Source organism: Acanthopagrus latus, chromosome 6 (assembly GCF_904848185.1).
Source record: "Acanthopagrus latus isolate v.2019 chromosome 6, fAcaLat1.1, whole genome shotgun sequence".
Taxonomy (NCBI): Eukaryota; Metazoa; Chordata; class Actinopteri; order Spariformes; family Sparidae; genus Acanthopagrus; species Acanthopagrus latus.
The window spans coordinates 11,424,730-11,441,067 of NC_051044.1; the positions used below are offsets into that span (position 1 = coordinate 11,424,730).

Genomic DNA, 16,338 nt, shown 5'->3' on the forward strand with positions numbered 1-16,338 from the left:
GCTCATGGGAATCGTAGGCCTGTGTGAGGAACTTACGAAACGTCCATGTGCCTGTAGTCCACGTTAGTGTTAAAGCTGTCAGTCATTTACCATGCATCTTATTCAAGCTCACAGTTTAATGCTCAAAGGGTGACAGGCCCCCTTACCAGTCCTTTGTTATTTATTTTATGTATTATATATATTTTTTATTATTTTTTTTTTTATATATTAAAATACACAGGCCTGCCTTAAACCTCCTAACATCTCTGTCCACACTGTGAAAATGATATGCCACTGTACTTAAAGGTACGCTATGTAGTTTCATTTAAAAAAATAAAAAAATAAATAATCAAAATCAGTATTTAATTAATTGAAAAACAAGACGCTGCACCTAAGGTTTATAGCTTGAAAAACTGTTGCTTGCTGTGTGTGCAGGTTCTCTGGCTTCCAGCTCCGTCTGCCTCCCGTGTGACTTCTTATCTGACATGGTCATTTTCAAACCAATCACAAATGTGGGATCCTGAGAAAGGCACCACGTCCTCTTCACCCACAACAAAACCAAGTGGAGTACACTAACAGCCATGAACTGCATGCTTTGTTCCCCATCTCTCTCTGCCTCATTTCTTGTACCAAAAATGGCGATAAAGGCCCCCCCAAAAATACCTTCAAAAAAAAAAAATTAATCGTCCATACCACAAGGCAATCTTTATACTGTACCACGTGTTGGTGATCTTATCAACTATAATGTGCCGTACTGTTTCTTCGACTGAGAGCTACCTTAAGGAGAGAGAGTAATTTCGTAAATGGACTGTACTCATATTTACAGCACAAGTCAGCATTCATCCATTCACACACCGATGTAGGATGTAGGAGCCACAGGCGGCAATTTGGGTTCAGTTTTTTTTTTGCCTAAGGATGCTTTGACAGCTAGACGGTGAGGCTCAGGAGCCAAACCACTGACCTTCAACAGGTGGACTACCGCTCTACCACCTGACTTTTGACTAATGAAGATTATATACTCAGGAGACTACATTTTATATATTTTAGGAGACAGTCTAGGTTTAACTAAATGAGCTCACTGCGGGCACAGCCTCCTGTAGAAAATGGCTCGCTCGGTTAAATCTGTAACCCCAGCGACTGACATTACATACAGCACATATGTGAGTGGCATACTACATACTGTACTATTGTCTGCAGATTTACACATATTCACTAATTTCCAGCCAAAGTTTTTTTTAAAAGGCATCTGAAATCCAACATTTGTCCAAAACTATGTTTGACCTATTGTCACTTATTAGGGCCAGTATCTTCAAAGGGCTGCTTATGTGTAAGTTAAGTAAGTCCAAACATGGCAAATGTGTCAAATGAAACTTAATTGTAACTGTAACAAAAAATCTCTTTATTCATAGTTTAAAAGTTTAGCTGAGTTTAAAAAAATTATTTATTAAATCCTGAAAATGATGTTTTTATATATTCCTTTTCCTGTTGATGCAAATAAACATCCACCAAGCACCAAATGCAGGCGGAGTTTCCATTCACTGTGTAACTACAGCGCTTCTCCACATCTTTCATTATCTTCTTGTTCTTTCCTTCACAACTTTGAATTATTAGATGCTAAATTCATAACAATATCCAGTTAATTTCTAGTAAGCACATTCAAACCACAACTCTCCAAAACCATTTGATTAAATTCTTAATGTTAACAATACTATAGTTCATTGTACAATTGGCTGCATAAGTTCCTCTCAGAAACTTCATCATAACCAAGAAAAATTGGTTTTGTGACTGAAATATCCCTTACTGAATCATTATCAAATCGAAATTGAATCGAATTGGGAGCTTGTGAATCAGAGCTGAACCGGTTCAGGTTATCAGTGGTGAGAGCCGGCTCTATTTATTATATGTTTTTGTTGGAGTTCTTGTAAACAATCACAAACAAATAAAGGCATAAATAAAGATAATCGGAATCACACACCTACTTACACACACAAACGTGTACCGTCACACACAACCAATCCTGTGATCGTTCGTCAAACCACTGTAAAGAAAACTGTGTGAAAACGAGGGAAACTCCAGAGAATCTGGGTCGCTGCGACTCCATCAATCTGTGTCCCGACTGTCCACTGCAACTTGTGTAAGATACATGGACCTCCCTGGACCTCCATCTCAATGTAATTGATCAAGAGCATAATAGGGTATCGAGCCAGAGTGGGATGAAGATTCAATTAGCATCGGCTGCGTGTTTTCTAATGAAATTCTGAGCTCCATTATCGTCAGATCAAAAATGTGGCAAGAAAAGAGCCAACGACTCAGCTGAGAGAGAAAAAGGAAGGAAGGCAGAAGGTGTTTGAGGTGTGTTTGCTGAATAATGTCATCAAGGAAGAGGCGGGTGAGTTGATCTTTAATCTGGATGCATATTTTTTAAGCAATAGCGACGCTGGGATGCTTCATCTTTCCATAAGCTCGTATTTTTAGCACAAAGAGAGAAGTGAAAAAGTAAATATTATTAGGTAGCTGAGATTACAACCGTAATACAGCAGTCAATAAAATGTGATGAAGCCACCTGGAGGTTTAGGTGCAACTGAAAAATGTTTGCTCAGATGTGCAATACTTACTTTGCTCGCGCGATCAAACAAACAGAAATCTGTCAGTCATATTGCCTCCAAGACAATACTTATTTTTCTTGTTCAGTTTCAAGGTAAATGTGATCAGAAATCATATCAGACACCTGCTTTGGATTCTACCGCTGCAACGCACCAGCTCCCTTTAAACGGAGTCAAACACTATCATCATCTTAAGAATGTTTCACTGCTGGTTTTCATGTTATAATTGAATCCATAACTGTCTTTCCTTCAATATATTTTAGAAAATTAAAATTACATATCTTCACAGAGAGCTTGGGCATGAATTCCCAATCAGAGAGAAATGTAACTTAGTTCATTATAGCGAGCTAGATAGCATGAATGTGCTGCACAGCTTGTGCCCTGACACTGTGCTTCTAGCTGTGGACAAAGAAAAAAAATCATCGACACAGAGAAAGACAGATAGTTTAGGAGATTTTAATGTGCTTTTTCATACAGTATATTGTATGCATATCCAGCATAGCATTTCTCATACATATAACTCTCTTATATCCAGGGTTTGAAATGTAGAGCCGAGAGGATGATTAACAGTCAGTCTACCAGAACATCACGCCTGCCGCACGGTGACGGCACAGCACAGCCGCCTCGGAGGCTCCCGTTGTACTCGGAGGGCGTGATACTGATTCTAGCTGTTTTCAACCGAACTGTCCAAAGGCAAAAAAAGTAATAACACTGGGAAACAAATATCTAAAAACAGTAAGTGTGCTGCGGTTGAGTACATTATTTACAGAAAGGAAAGATCAAATAAAAACAGAAGTTAGCAAATACAAAGTTGGAAAATAAGTCAGAGAGATCAGCCATATCCTAACCATCCTTAACTCTGATTATACTTGATTTAAATCCACAAAATTCACAGCAGCATAGAGGCAAAAAACTGTCCCCTGCTTTCTCATAGTAATCAATATGACTATCATTTCCACCATTATAATCATCATCGTCGTAATTAATATTGTCTCTTTTTTTTTCTTCTTCTTTTCTTTTCAGTTTAGTCTCACTTACTTATCCAAAGTAAGGGTGCTCACTTTGGAAGTTGTAGTCCGGACACACTTTCTGAACCAGCTTGTAATCGATGCTAAAGAAAGAGATGAAGATGCAGATCACCTTGAAGGGTTTGGCACACAACCAGGCAGCGTGGGACTGGGTATGCTCTGTGAAGCAGGTCTGAGATGGATCGTACAGGCAGGGTTTGGGCTTCTTGGATCTGTTGGTTTTCTCGTACTCCACCCGACAGTTAAAGGTCTTTGCCTCTTTGGGGTCGATGGTGGTCTGGTGGGTCTCCTGAAGCTGGACTTCCTGCCGGGTGTGAGGGTGCAGCTGCTGCTGCTGCTGGAGAACCTCAAACTCCACCACCTTGGTCGGTGGCACGATACTGACCGACACGTTGCCAAGGCTGGACGAGTTGTGGCGGAAGTAGACAGTGAACGTCCCGTTGATGTGGTCCACAATCTTCCCCGTCACCAACAAGCTGAACTTCATGGTCTTGACGTTGAAGTAGAAGTCGCCCCAGCCGAATATCTTCTTGGTCTTCATGGCCGTCTTTAGTGACGGCTTGCGCTTCGAGCGGTAGCCTGTCTGGTCCAAGAGCAGGGACTGGTTCCGGGCCGTGTCGTATGGGTTAAAGAAACTGTAGTTGGGTGGCTTGGATTTCATGGGTGTCTGGTCAATCGAAGTGGAGAAGATACGTGTTTGGTAAGGAGGCTTCACCATGCCACCTGTCGTTCCTCCCACTGGGCCTCCACCCATGCCATATGGGAGAGTCTTCATCACAGACCCCACTGGGCCCAGGTCGGAGAAGTCCACTTGCTTCTCCAACCCTTGGACCTGGAGTGAAAAGAAACAAGATAGAAAGAAGAAGAAAAACTTTACTGATGGGTCAGAGGTTATTAAATTTGTATTTTCACATTTTCTCAAGGAAACTGTCGATGCCCATGAAAAACCAACACTCTTTTCAGGAAATTCCCCCAAACTATGTGACAGTTTCAAATAGATGTTTTGACAGCCACCCTGTGGAAAACAGTTAAAGAACTGCTCAAACTTTATGACAGCTGACCAAATTGTTTGACGTGCCATCAATCCATCTGAGGAGCCAAAGCTCAGATTGTTTGGAAAATTGATCAGGTGTCAGGATTTTGCTGAGAATTCAGTCCAATATGGTGCAACAAATTCGGGATTAAAATCCGGTTTAAAAATGTCAACCTGGCACATTGCCACAACTATGAAGCAGTTTTAGGGTTATGGACACTGACATATCTGAAGATGGCTGATGCATTTCAACATACCCTGCGCTCCAACACTCACACTACCATACTATTTAGTATGCCAGAAAAAGATTTAGTAAGTCCCAATATGAAGTATGTGCAACGCAGTATGCCAAAAATTGCAGCATGCTTCTCTGTTTTTTCTGATGCAATCCTCCGCACAGTGGCAGATACGTCACGGTGTGTCACAGAACTATAAACAAGGACGAGAGAGCACAAATTACCCAGCTCACTGACAGATGACAGCTCATGTGACAGAATGACAGACTCCGCAATGACGCACTCAAGTGTAAATACCTTTTCTTTGTACTCCAAAACTACACACTAGGCTATGATAGATAAGGGAGCAAGAGGGTCAAATTTCAAGGCACATTGTCAACAGAAGTAGTTAGTCCCAATTGTATGCCTACTGCATACAGAAGTATCTACTATGTAAGGGCAGCTGCAGTATACACTAAAAGTACAATTAATTGGCTGTTAATACCACTGTACAAATATGAAGCCAAAATATTCTGGATAAAAGCGGTGCCATATTGTGCTGATGCTGTCATTTGGAGCCAAAGTCTACGCAGGCTGATCGAGCTGATCGAGGCGCGGTATTGATTTAATGCACACATACCCGCCTGACTCAGTCTCAAGCAGGACTAGGCTGTCATCTACGGTTGTGCTTTTACCCTCAAATAACAAATTAAAACACACTTGTCAGAAAATTGAACACTGTCATGAGCGTGGTACAAATGATCTAAAATGACCGAGAGCATCTTTGCGAAACATTTTTGGACATTTTTTTATGCTTTTGCTTTTTAGTTCAGCCAGTGTTCTGCCACTGAGGTGCAGTGATCCTCCAGCTTCTACATCTACTATCTTCTACTTCTACATTTGCCAGATTGAAGCATTTTCAAGCATTTTCTTGTTGCATTTTTTCCGGCCACTTACATTTGTTTTAAATCACATATATACACCCCAAATTATTTCACTTCATAATTTTAAATCAGATGTTGTTGTGCTACAATCAACCAAAATTATGTTTTATGATATCTCTCCACAGAGAGCTGAAAAAGTGGAGAAAACCAAGAAAGTTTCAAAATGTGTCATCCGTCTGAAAGAAGACTTGTCATCCTATACATCGAACATGAAGGAGTTTCTAAACTCCAAGCATCTTTCAAACCTTGAAAATACTGCATTGAAATTTAAGTCTCTAAAAGGATTTCCAGCACCTGTACGACCCCTAAAGATGGCAGGATTTATGACGTGTGCTGCAGCCGGCCTCCAGGGGACCATCAAGATGTTTCAGCTTCACTCTTGAGGATTTGTCGTGTCGTCCATCTGTATAAATCTCAGTGTTTCTGGATCTTAATCAAGAGCACTAAACATAAAGTAGTGGGCAAAACATAACATATATAATACCAGTCCCCTGTCTGTTGTGCTGTTCACACTACTGAGGGTTGAACCATCAACCTCCTTCAACTAGCTCTTGATTGACCTCTTTACCTCTTTAGAAACCCGAGCAGCTAGGTTATCCAAAATTTGACAATAATTCCACTCCAATCTTGCAACAGTCTGGACACAACCTAATAAACAGAAAAGCCATTATGCGTCAGCTCATTTGATACACATTACCATAATTCTAAATGTTGTATAGGTCACTCTACTGCAGAGATCTTTTTCACGAGCATCCAGAGTGTTAGATCCTACTACGCTTCATCTCTTAAAATCCAAGAAAACAACACCATCTATTTTTGTTAACACACTTTAATTTTGTTGTCAGTGTTGCTCCAGAGAGAAAAACAACTCAGTGTGTAAGGTAATGGATGTGACTCTTTGTTAGTTCAGACAGCTTTTCTGCCTTTAATCCACATCCTGGGTGGTTATTCACAGGGCTGATTGACTGGAAATCTTCCTCTGCTCTCTTTCATGTCTCATCAATCACATCACTGCCATGCTCCCATCCATATGCATATATGTACGCACACACACACTTTAAAAACACACGCACCCACACATTCGCACACATGCACACTTCAAGCTCGGAGCTGTCATGAAGTGACAGCGAGAACTATTACAACTATTCGGAGAGGTTACATGTGCTTCCCCCGAGGATGTATTTGGATGGAGTTTAAAACTGTTCTCCTGGTGGATAAACAAACCAAAAAAATAAATGAAAAAATACACCATTTCAAAAAAGAGTACAGGATCAGATCTTTGTGTCTACTCGCACTCGTGCGAGGACAGTTTCTGTCTCCCTTCATTCGTATCCAGGGCAGTGGAACCGACAGGTTTGTGCTCGAGCTCTCCTTATCTTTCATCAATCACTGAACCTAATAATAACTCCATTTTGCTATTCGCAGAGGCAACAGTGCGGCACTCAGTGCAGCCCTTAATGTATTCAGTCATTCAATTAATGTATCTGTGTCTTTTGGCCACTCATTAACATGCCCGCAGAGCTGATTCCAAGCAGATTGATTGAGGGAAAAATAACTGAAAGTTTATTGACCACTCGAGGAATGAATGAAAGGTGTGATGAATGACCAGCGACCTGGATAATGATCCAGGGGAGACCTTTAACAGACCTCAACTCCCTTCGGTGCTACGACAGGAGGCCTCTGCAGTCCGCTTGCAATTCTGAAATGGTGAATTGGTGATGCGAGCTGACTTTGGCGTTGACGGGTAGGAGTAAGCTGCAGCTGATGGCAGAAAAACATCAGAATACGGACAGCAACAAACAGCGAGTACAGTGTATGCAAGATGGGGACTTCCTGTGAATGCGCTGTCAGCAGTGCTGTCAGCTAGCTCCATGTGTTGCCATCTGTCAGGGCCAACACTCTGCTGGTGCAGTCCTAATCATTTCTCTTGCTGATGGCACACAGCTCAAACTAGCACCATCATCATAATCCTTAACCGTCTTCAGCGGCAACATCACGCTATGAACCTCAACCTAACCTTCAGGGTCAACTGTATGAAGCCCAGAAATGATTTTATGATGAGGGCTGAGGATGGCGCGAGTCTTTCTGGGGGGCAACTGTACACAGTCAGCAACTTTAACAGAACATCGATTGAGTGGAGAACGATGGGCATGGAGAGAGGGCTTCTTCTTCTTTGGCACAAAAGTAATAAATGCCAACAGACACCGATAAATAGATGGACTTTCAATTAGCATAAATATGAATTTTCTTTGCGCCGGACAGTAAATCCATTTAAAAGGCGAGGATTTGTTAGAAGAAATATCAGATATTTTCTCTTGACACGAAATCCATAAGCTATGGACTTTTTGCAAAGCAGCGGATGTTTGCTATAAGGTCACATCAGACCGCTGCAAGTGGTGAAAGATAGACGGCTTGAAAAATACCGCTACGTGCTTTTTCACCCTCCTCAGCCTCTACTTGGTTAGATTACAATGAGTGAGGAGTAACTTTCAGAGCAGAAGCCAGAGGGATGTTGCTGCAGACACGAGCACATCCCTACACCTACACACTCGTGTGAACGCACGCACAAACACACAGTGGACACATTTTATTTACACACGGAGCCACTTAATTTGGGAGGCTTATATGTTACAGTTGAAAAGGGCTTGATCACTAACATGCATCAACTGTAATTCATCACATTTTGGTTATTTAGTGATTTTATTTTCACCCTACATCTATGGAAATCCTATATTGACAAGTAAATCTGTTCAAGTGGTGATCTTAACATCACATAGCTTTACATATTAGACATCAATTATGACAGCAGACAGACTAGATAGTAGCACTGGTAATGTTAACATGCTGATGTTGAGCAGGTGTGATATTGACTGTGTGCAGCATCCTTCTTTAGCACATTAGCAGGCTTAATTCGCGAATTCAAGATACAATTGTAAAACAGCTGATTCTTTATCTAATTCCCAACTCCTGGATCCTCTAAGGCTGATGGCAATGTAATTAATTAATGTGTCAGATAAGTAAAAATGAAAAGTTCTTTACGGCTATCAAGAACTTTATATTTGTCTGACACATTAGTTTATGATATGTTCATATTGCAAAATTAATTACATTTCCAATAACCTTAGAGTTTCAGGAGTTGGGAATGAGATAAAGAGTGAGGGAATCATGAAAGTTATTACAATTCAGCCCGAGAGGGGCTCAAGTGTTTGTACCGATTTTCATCCAATAGTTATCATTAATAGATAGCTTACTCAAAACAGCAAAAACGAGCCGTGTAGTGGCCCTGCAGGAAGTCAGGGGATCACAAAAGTCATTAGGATTTGTCCCCTGGGCACCATGAATGTGGCAATGAATTTCACAACTATCCATTGAATAGTTGTTATGATATTTCAGTCTGGACCAAAGTGCTGGACAGGAGGCACGTACGTTCTAATGCTGTAATACCTCAACAGCTTCTCACCCCCATTGAAGTGACCTCAAAATAAAAGTCTGAGAAGCCTTGACCTGTTTAATGCTATAGGTTCCCATAGCGTGGCTATTTCAGGCTCCCAACATGTGAAATCCCCCCACGTAGTGATGCTCCTCTCGTGTCAACACACAGCATTAGTGTTTCCTCCATTTAGGAAAGAGGTTCCTGTTTGGCTATGATGCTGTGGGAAATCGTAGCAGAAGGTGGAATAAGTATTGTGGTGGACTTATACATATGTATGACAGAGGCAACTCAATAACAGCACAATCATAGAAGGAACAATCAGATTACAGAGCTTGGGAGATAGAGGAGGATAGTGAAGAAAATGCTATTAGTGGAGAAGTGAGATGAGGAGGGGAGAGAGTAAGGAGATCTTGTACATTTTCTAGGAATGGCAAACATTAATCATCTTTAACTTCATTTGGAAGGTTTATATGAGCAAAGAGCATCTTTAGTCGTTGCTCAGATGGGACGCCTGTAACCTACCTGGAAGTGCAGGCGAGAATGAAATGTAGGGATTGTTCAATGAGGAGATTATGAGGGTCGCTCAGACTGTGAGAAACTGCGGGCGACAGAAAGAGAAGACGAGACACCGGCAGACAGAAAAAGGGTTCGTGGACGAGAGAGAAGGCTTCACATGAACTTATTAAATAAGAGAAGGTCAGATCAGCTCCAGAAACCTGATATATCACATGCCACCACAATTAAGATCTCTTTTCGTCATTAAAGAAGCCTCGGATCAATGTCTCTGCTCTCCCTTTGCTTTCACCCTCTCTCTCGTCTATCGGCTATCTGATCCTGTCGGCACTTCACGCACTCTCCCTTTCATCCATAACTTCCCCACCTCCTTGATAGCGAGAGCTTTCAGAGGAAATGGACCTCGCTCACCGGCTCCCCGGCACACATCCGACTCCCCTCTCCTGCCCTCCCCCCCACCGAGAAGTGATGAGAAGATGAGAGCTGCTTGTCTCCGAGCTCTCTCCCAGGCTTGTTCTTTTGTTTAATTGGAGTTTTATTGGTGACAATCAATTCATTTCTATCTCAGCTCCAGGCTGCATTGATCTGCTGTCACAGAGTCAAATGTACAGTTCCACTCCCACCGCACTATAAACCACAGGCTCTGATGCCTCATAGTTTCTTTCTTTCTTTTTTTTTTTCTTTTTTTACTTTCTGTTTCTGCTCCTTTATTGCTTGTTGTGATTAGAAGCAGAAATGGCTTTTGAGGTCTTTTCAGGTTTAACTCAGATTTTCTCTTGAAGGGAAGAGAACTTTGTGAGCAGTTTGAGGACACAAATTCAAGATAAGATGTTGTAAAAGCCTAACACGCATCAGCTTTTACTCTGAAGTCACTGTTTACCTTAAAATGCTCCATCTCCATTTCTGAAAATCATGTTTTAAGCAACTATCGATAGCGAGGTATGAGTTGCATTGTAGGACCCTGAATTTGAGTGACTATTCTATTGAGGTCCAGAATGCCTTTCCCTCCATGATGTTCTCTTTTGGCTTCACTGGGCTGTCGTCCGGTGCACGCTGGGTCAGTTTATTGCAGCTGAGTGTGAAGCGGATACAACGAGGGTCAGCACCTCCGAGTAAATGTACAGCGTTTGAAAACAGTGAATCGTCCTCTCTCTCCTGAGGGGAAAGGAGCTGCCCCGAGTGAAGGAAGTCAAGAATGTTGGCGTCTCAGTGACAACTGAAGGTAAGACAGACCATTCACAGTGATTTGGACTGTGGGACAAAGGACACAGAATAGATTAGAATAGAATAGAATAGAATAGAATAGAATAGAATAGAATAGAATAGAATAGAATAGAATAGAATCACTTTATTGATCCCAGACTGGTAAATTATTTATTATTTATTTAATTATTGAATCAGGGGGCTGAAGCTGAAGCTGAAGTTTGCCACTTAATCTTTGTTCCAGCTGCATGGGGCAATATGAAAATTACACATCATGATCATTCTGGCCAATATAATCTAAACTATCGGCATAATCATCAAGATTTAATGTACCATATGTACAGAGCTGACTAGAGTGTCTGGAGCTGACCCAGTGTCAGTCCAGTCGGACTCTTCTCTGATCTGGAGCTGCTTACCAACAGGAGGAGAGCTCAAAAGGTGTCTTTATTTTTTCTCTTATCTATCAGCCTGACTGCAACCAGAGAACTTAATTCATGTTCGTGTTTATTCACCTTAAATTTTGTCTTGTTTGCAGACTTCTGTATCCTGAAAGTAGAGTAGTTACCGTTACCTTGAGTAAACTTGTGGATATCTTTAGGTTTGAACATTGTCGGAAACATTTGGGATAACACACAACACAACAACTCAACAAAATAGGCTATATAACAAAGATCTAGTCTTTGATACAGAATTCCTTCGTGCTATATCTTTTCTAAACATTTTTTTTTGGGGCGGCTGTAGCTCAGCGGGTAGAGCAGGTCGACTAGTGATCGAAAGGTCGCTAGTTCAAATCCCGGCTCTTTGAGCAAGATACTGAACCCCACATTGCTCATCAGTGAGGGCCCTGCGATGAGCTGGCGACTTGTCCAGGGAGTACCCTGCCCTCGCCCTGAGACAAGGCTGGGATTGGCTCCAGCAGCAACACCCCGTGACCCCATGGAAAGGGATAAGCGGTTACGGATAATGACATGACATTTTTTTTGTTTAGTGAAAACTGTTTCTTTGGGAAACAAATCAAACTGTTTCATGAACAGAACTAAATGTTTGTCATAGAGACAGATGGAAGAGCAAATTGAAGGTGCTGGTTCTTGGGACAGAAATGTATCCCAGTAATGGAAAATCACAACAAACAACTAATCCTGAGTATTCGCATCGTGATCAGCATTAAAATCTTAAATTATCCCACCCCTAACTTCGACCCCTCCCTGTTCACAAGTTCTAAGACCTCATTTACACTCTTTAGTCTTTAGTCACTTTAGTAGTGTAACTTAATCCAGAAAGCATTTGCGGCGGATTAAAATCAGATTGCTGGAACCAGTTTGTGAAGTGGTTGATCATCTGTGTGGGTGACTGAAAGTCTGCGAAGAAGAAAAACTGAAGTCTCAGGCTCTTAATCCATAAATGTGATTCATCTCCTGTGTTTGAGTTAGCTGATGGATAGTTGTTGCAGTGACTCATTTGCTAAAATTTACAAGTTGCTCTCCTTCTGGAGTTTTTGGCAGTTACCAAACAGCTTATCTGGGCGCTGGAGTCAGGCCAACCTGCACTTGCACGTAGTCCAGGAATATCAAACAGGATTACAATCAGATTTGTGATCTTGCCAAAGGAAATGCATATATGTTGCTAAGTGTGAACAAAAAATGGTAGTGAGCAGCAGATGCATTTTGTGGTAGACAAAGTAGGGAACCAAAAGCAGACTCTGAGATCTGTAATTGGCAACAGACAAGCAGGTTTGGAACAGGTAAACACAGAAAATCAAGCAGCAGGAAAATCTGCAGTAATAAGTCAGATTAAGAAAAAATGTTGTGGGTCGATAGCACGTAATGGGTACAAGCAGCAAGTAGGCAGAAATTACTTGAAAAGATATAATATATACACTTCTGCATTAAAATGTATAAAATGAGGAGACCTTTGATATATATTTTATCAAGCTGTGTTCTTAGATTTTATCAAACGTTTGCAACAATGTTCAAACCAAAAGAAATCATTAATTTTATTCAAGGCAACAGTGCGATTCATTTGGTCACCTGTCGAGATAACTTCCAAAGAAACACCAGGTGACATGTCAGAGAGTGAGGAAGGAAGTTTGTGAATGTGACAAAACAGAAATGGAATAAAACATGTCAGATGGATGGTGCACTGGTGGTTGTGTAACAATAAAGACAACAACTCCCACAATCCCAAACTACTTTCAAACATCATCAATCCATCGCAATCATTTTCTTGCTTTTGGTGGAGAGACCTCTCGCAGCAAAAATCACGTATTTTGCGGTAGGGCTTCTTGTTCTCATTTCAGCATTGACATTGTGCTCAGAATGTCTGATGACAAGTAATGAAAATCAACTCAACCACGTCCTGCTTCAACCTTTTTTGCTGCTTGATGAAAAAAAGGAAAACTACCACAGTTCTTATTTTCCATGACTAATGACAAAAGATGCATGATATAATTCATTATTCAGGAGCATTTGGATACACAGCTCTGCATGCAAATTGATTACGTCTCAGGGCCGTCAGTGGAGAAAAGATACGGCAGGTTTACCCTCAGTATCAGATCATCTTGTAAAGTCCATGTATTCGTAGGCAGCTTGTGGTAAAACATAAGCTTTGTCTCTGGAGGCTGGCTCAGAAGGTGGAATAATCAGATGGATGTGTGGTTTTGTGTGTCGGAGCTTCTTCAGGAGCTACCGGGAGCAGAGTTGACTTGTCTTTTTTTGTGTGTTCATGAACTGGATTGTAACTCAACTGTTTTGGGTTAAGGATCATTTATGCTCAACATGAGATGAACATATGCATAGTTAAGGTAGTTGTGGGGAGCAGTGTAGCGTGTGGCCAAAAGAGGAAGAAATACTATAAATGGGAGGAGACTGTACAGTGGCGATGGACAAAGTGGTTGTGTTGCTTAACGTCTATGCCAATGTGAAGCATTCACGGACATATGTGGGCAGAGACGCTTATATTGTATGAAACTGTCACGCCTATTTTCATATGTGAATGGAGCATAAATTGGCGTTTAGTGGGGCAAACAAAACTGACTACTGACCAGGTGGACTGACCTGTGGGACGAAACCTTCACACTATCACACCCACACCAATATTGAATTTGGTTGTTGTATATTTGCCGTTTCAGTTCTGGTTTTTAGAGATGTTTATTAGATTGCTAATTGCTACTTACGTGACTGTTTTGTGTGGTTTGTGGGCACTTTTTTTTTAAATTTCAAAACGCAAAACATCACGCAAAACATCACGCAGAAAAGAAAAATACTGCAGTCTTTTTATTTTTCAATATTGTGTGGACACAAAGACAAAAACGAAAGACAGAAAATATGGCCTTAAGCGAAATGAAGAGCATGCTGCACTTGAGATAAACTGAGAATGCTGCTTGGCAGGTGATCTAAAGGGGGGGGGCATTCACTGAGGCTGACTTGTGGGCAGGTGAGAAAAACACACAAAGCAAGTGGGACTTTAAGACTTGAGTATCTGAGAGTTGAGTGTGAAACAATGCTGGAGTTGTCAGAACTTCACAGGGTGTCTGGGCCTTGCCTTTGGGTTGAGGGGTAAGATATCCGGAAGGAGCTTGGAGCACAGACACAGCTACATGTATTGAAGGGGGGTCAGTTGAGGTGCTCTGGGCATTTCCAGTCTCCCTGTTGCACCTCAGGCAGATACACGGGTCTCCTCCCAGGGATTACAAAATCCCACCTTTATGAATGCGGCAGGACCCCCTGGAAATGTTTTAGGGCGGGACTGAAAAGAAGAATGTCTTGGTTTCTTTGCCTGAAGCCGAATAAGGGTTGAAAATGGACAGATAGATTCCTTTAGACAGACAGACGGACACGGATATGATAGAAGTTGAAACTATACCCATTTTGGTTGAAGGAAATTTCATAATTTTTAAAGTACTCACTGCTGCTGGAGCTGAACAGAATATGCACTGGTGGTTCTGGCTAAGACATGTTCAATTTTACCAGCAGTGACTCCTCTCTATTTTGACAACGATCACATATTAAAAAAAAAGGGAAACTTTTCTCCCTTATTCACCCTCAAAATGGGAGAACTGAAAATGACATTTAATTACAAAAAGCAAAATAAAGCCAGGAGGAAGAAAGATAAAGGGAGAGAGAGGGGAGATGGAGAGAGAGAGAGAGAGAGAGAGAGAGAGAGAGAGAGAGAGAGAGAGAGAGAGAGAGAGAGAGAGAGAGAAAGAAGGAGAAAAGGAAAAGGCAGTAAAAGCGATTTCGCAGTCCAGTGGTGTCGCTGGATTATCATGAAAATGAAAGCTACTGAGTCAGGGAGTATCAGGGAGCAAGGAAATGGAGCCGAGACAGATAACACAGTAAGGGAGAAGGAGAAAACGAATAAGAGAACTAGTGTAGAGAAGGCAGAGAGAGGTCTGTAAGACAATATGAAAAGAAAGTGCAAAGAACGAGAGACAAGGTAAAAAGACAATATATATACGACAAGCAGTGAGATTATGAGTGCAATAAGCCAAAAATGAGAATCACTTCACCCCATAGAGAATAATCAGAGGTTTCTTGAGAAGTAATATCTGTAATATTGTTTCCAAGAAGACCGGCTCAGCTCCGAGATAATTTTAGTTAAAGAAGGGATGAAGTATTTTTCCCCATGTATCAGGCAAAATATAAAAAGTGTTCTGGTTGATCATGAACAAAAGTTTCATATGTACCGCATATGCAGTTCTACCATAGTGTTGTTCGGATGAGGTATCAAAAGAAAGATAGAAAGAAAGAAAGAAAAAAAAAGATGTGAGACAGTGTTCTCTGCCATTTGATGTCTACATAAGAGGATTTATGAAGGTATTGTGTGCTAGATTAAGTGTTATACACTGACAATATTGCAAAATGTTGCAGATGGCGCTACGATTGGACTGAGGGGGAAATGTGGAAATCCCACACTGTGGCACACGAGGTAACTAAAGATGTGCAGCAGAAAAAACCTTCGTGGCAGTTTTCAGTTTCTGCTGCCCTGCTTTGGCACTTGGAAAACATTTTAAGGTCCTTCAGGGTTATATGTCTTGCTGTATTTTACTGAACAGTTAATGTTTCATTAATTAGCATCTTAAATTAACCTTAAGCACTAGATAGATGACTATCTCTATAATAGCGATTGTGTTTTGGCAGAAGGTTTGCAACTGGGATCCAGTGGAGGCAGAGGGGTCAGTAGAAGTTAGACAGTGCTGTGCAGAGTTGTTCTGCCTTCTTTTACTGTTTAAAAAACCACCTTGATAATAGTCAAATAGATCACTATAACATTGTGCAGTGGTCCAATCAAGCACCAAGACATTTTGTCATGAATTTTAAGCAACAGTTTTCTCTTTTGAGAAATATGCACATTTACTCTCTGGCAGAGAGCAAGATGAGAAGATGGAT

General features: G+C 41.2%; 1 protein-coding gene across 8 annotated transcripts in view; it reads right to left on the reverse strand.

Moving 5' to 3' along the window:
• Positions 1 to 3,022: 3,022 nt before the first annotated feature.
• Positions 3,023 to 16,338, reverse strand: part of LOC119021868 (neurexophilin-4) — a 114,658-nt gene continuing 101,342 nt past the window's right edge. For all 8 annotated transcript variants that reach the window (XM_037102419.1, XM_037102423.1, XM_037102424.1 and 5 more), the window contains one exon: positions 3,023 to 4,442. In XM_037102419.1, coding sequence (XP_036958314.1) covers positions 3,621 to 4,442 — 822 coding nt within the window. In that variant the 3' untranslated portion in view covers positions 3,023 to 3,620. The remainder of the gene's footprint in view (positions 4,443 to 16,338) is intronic.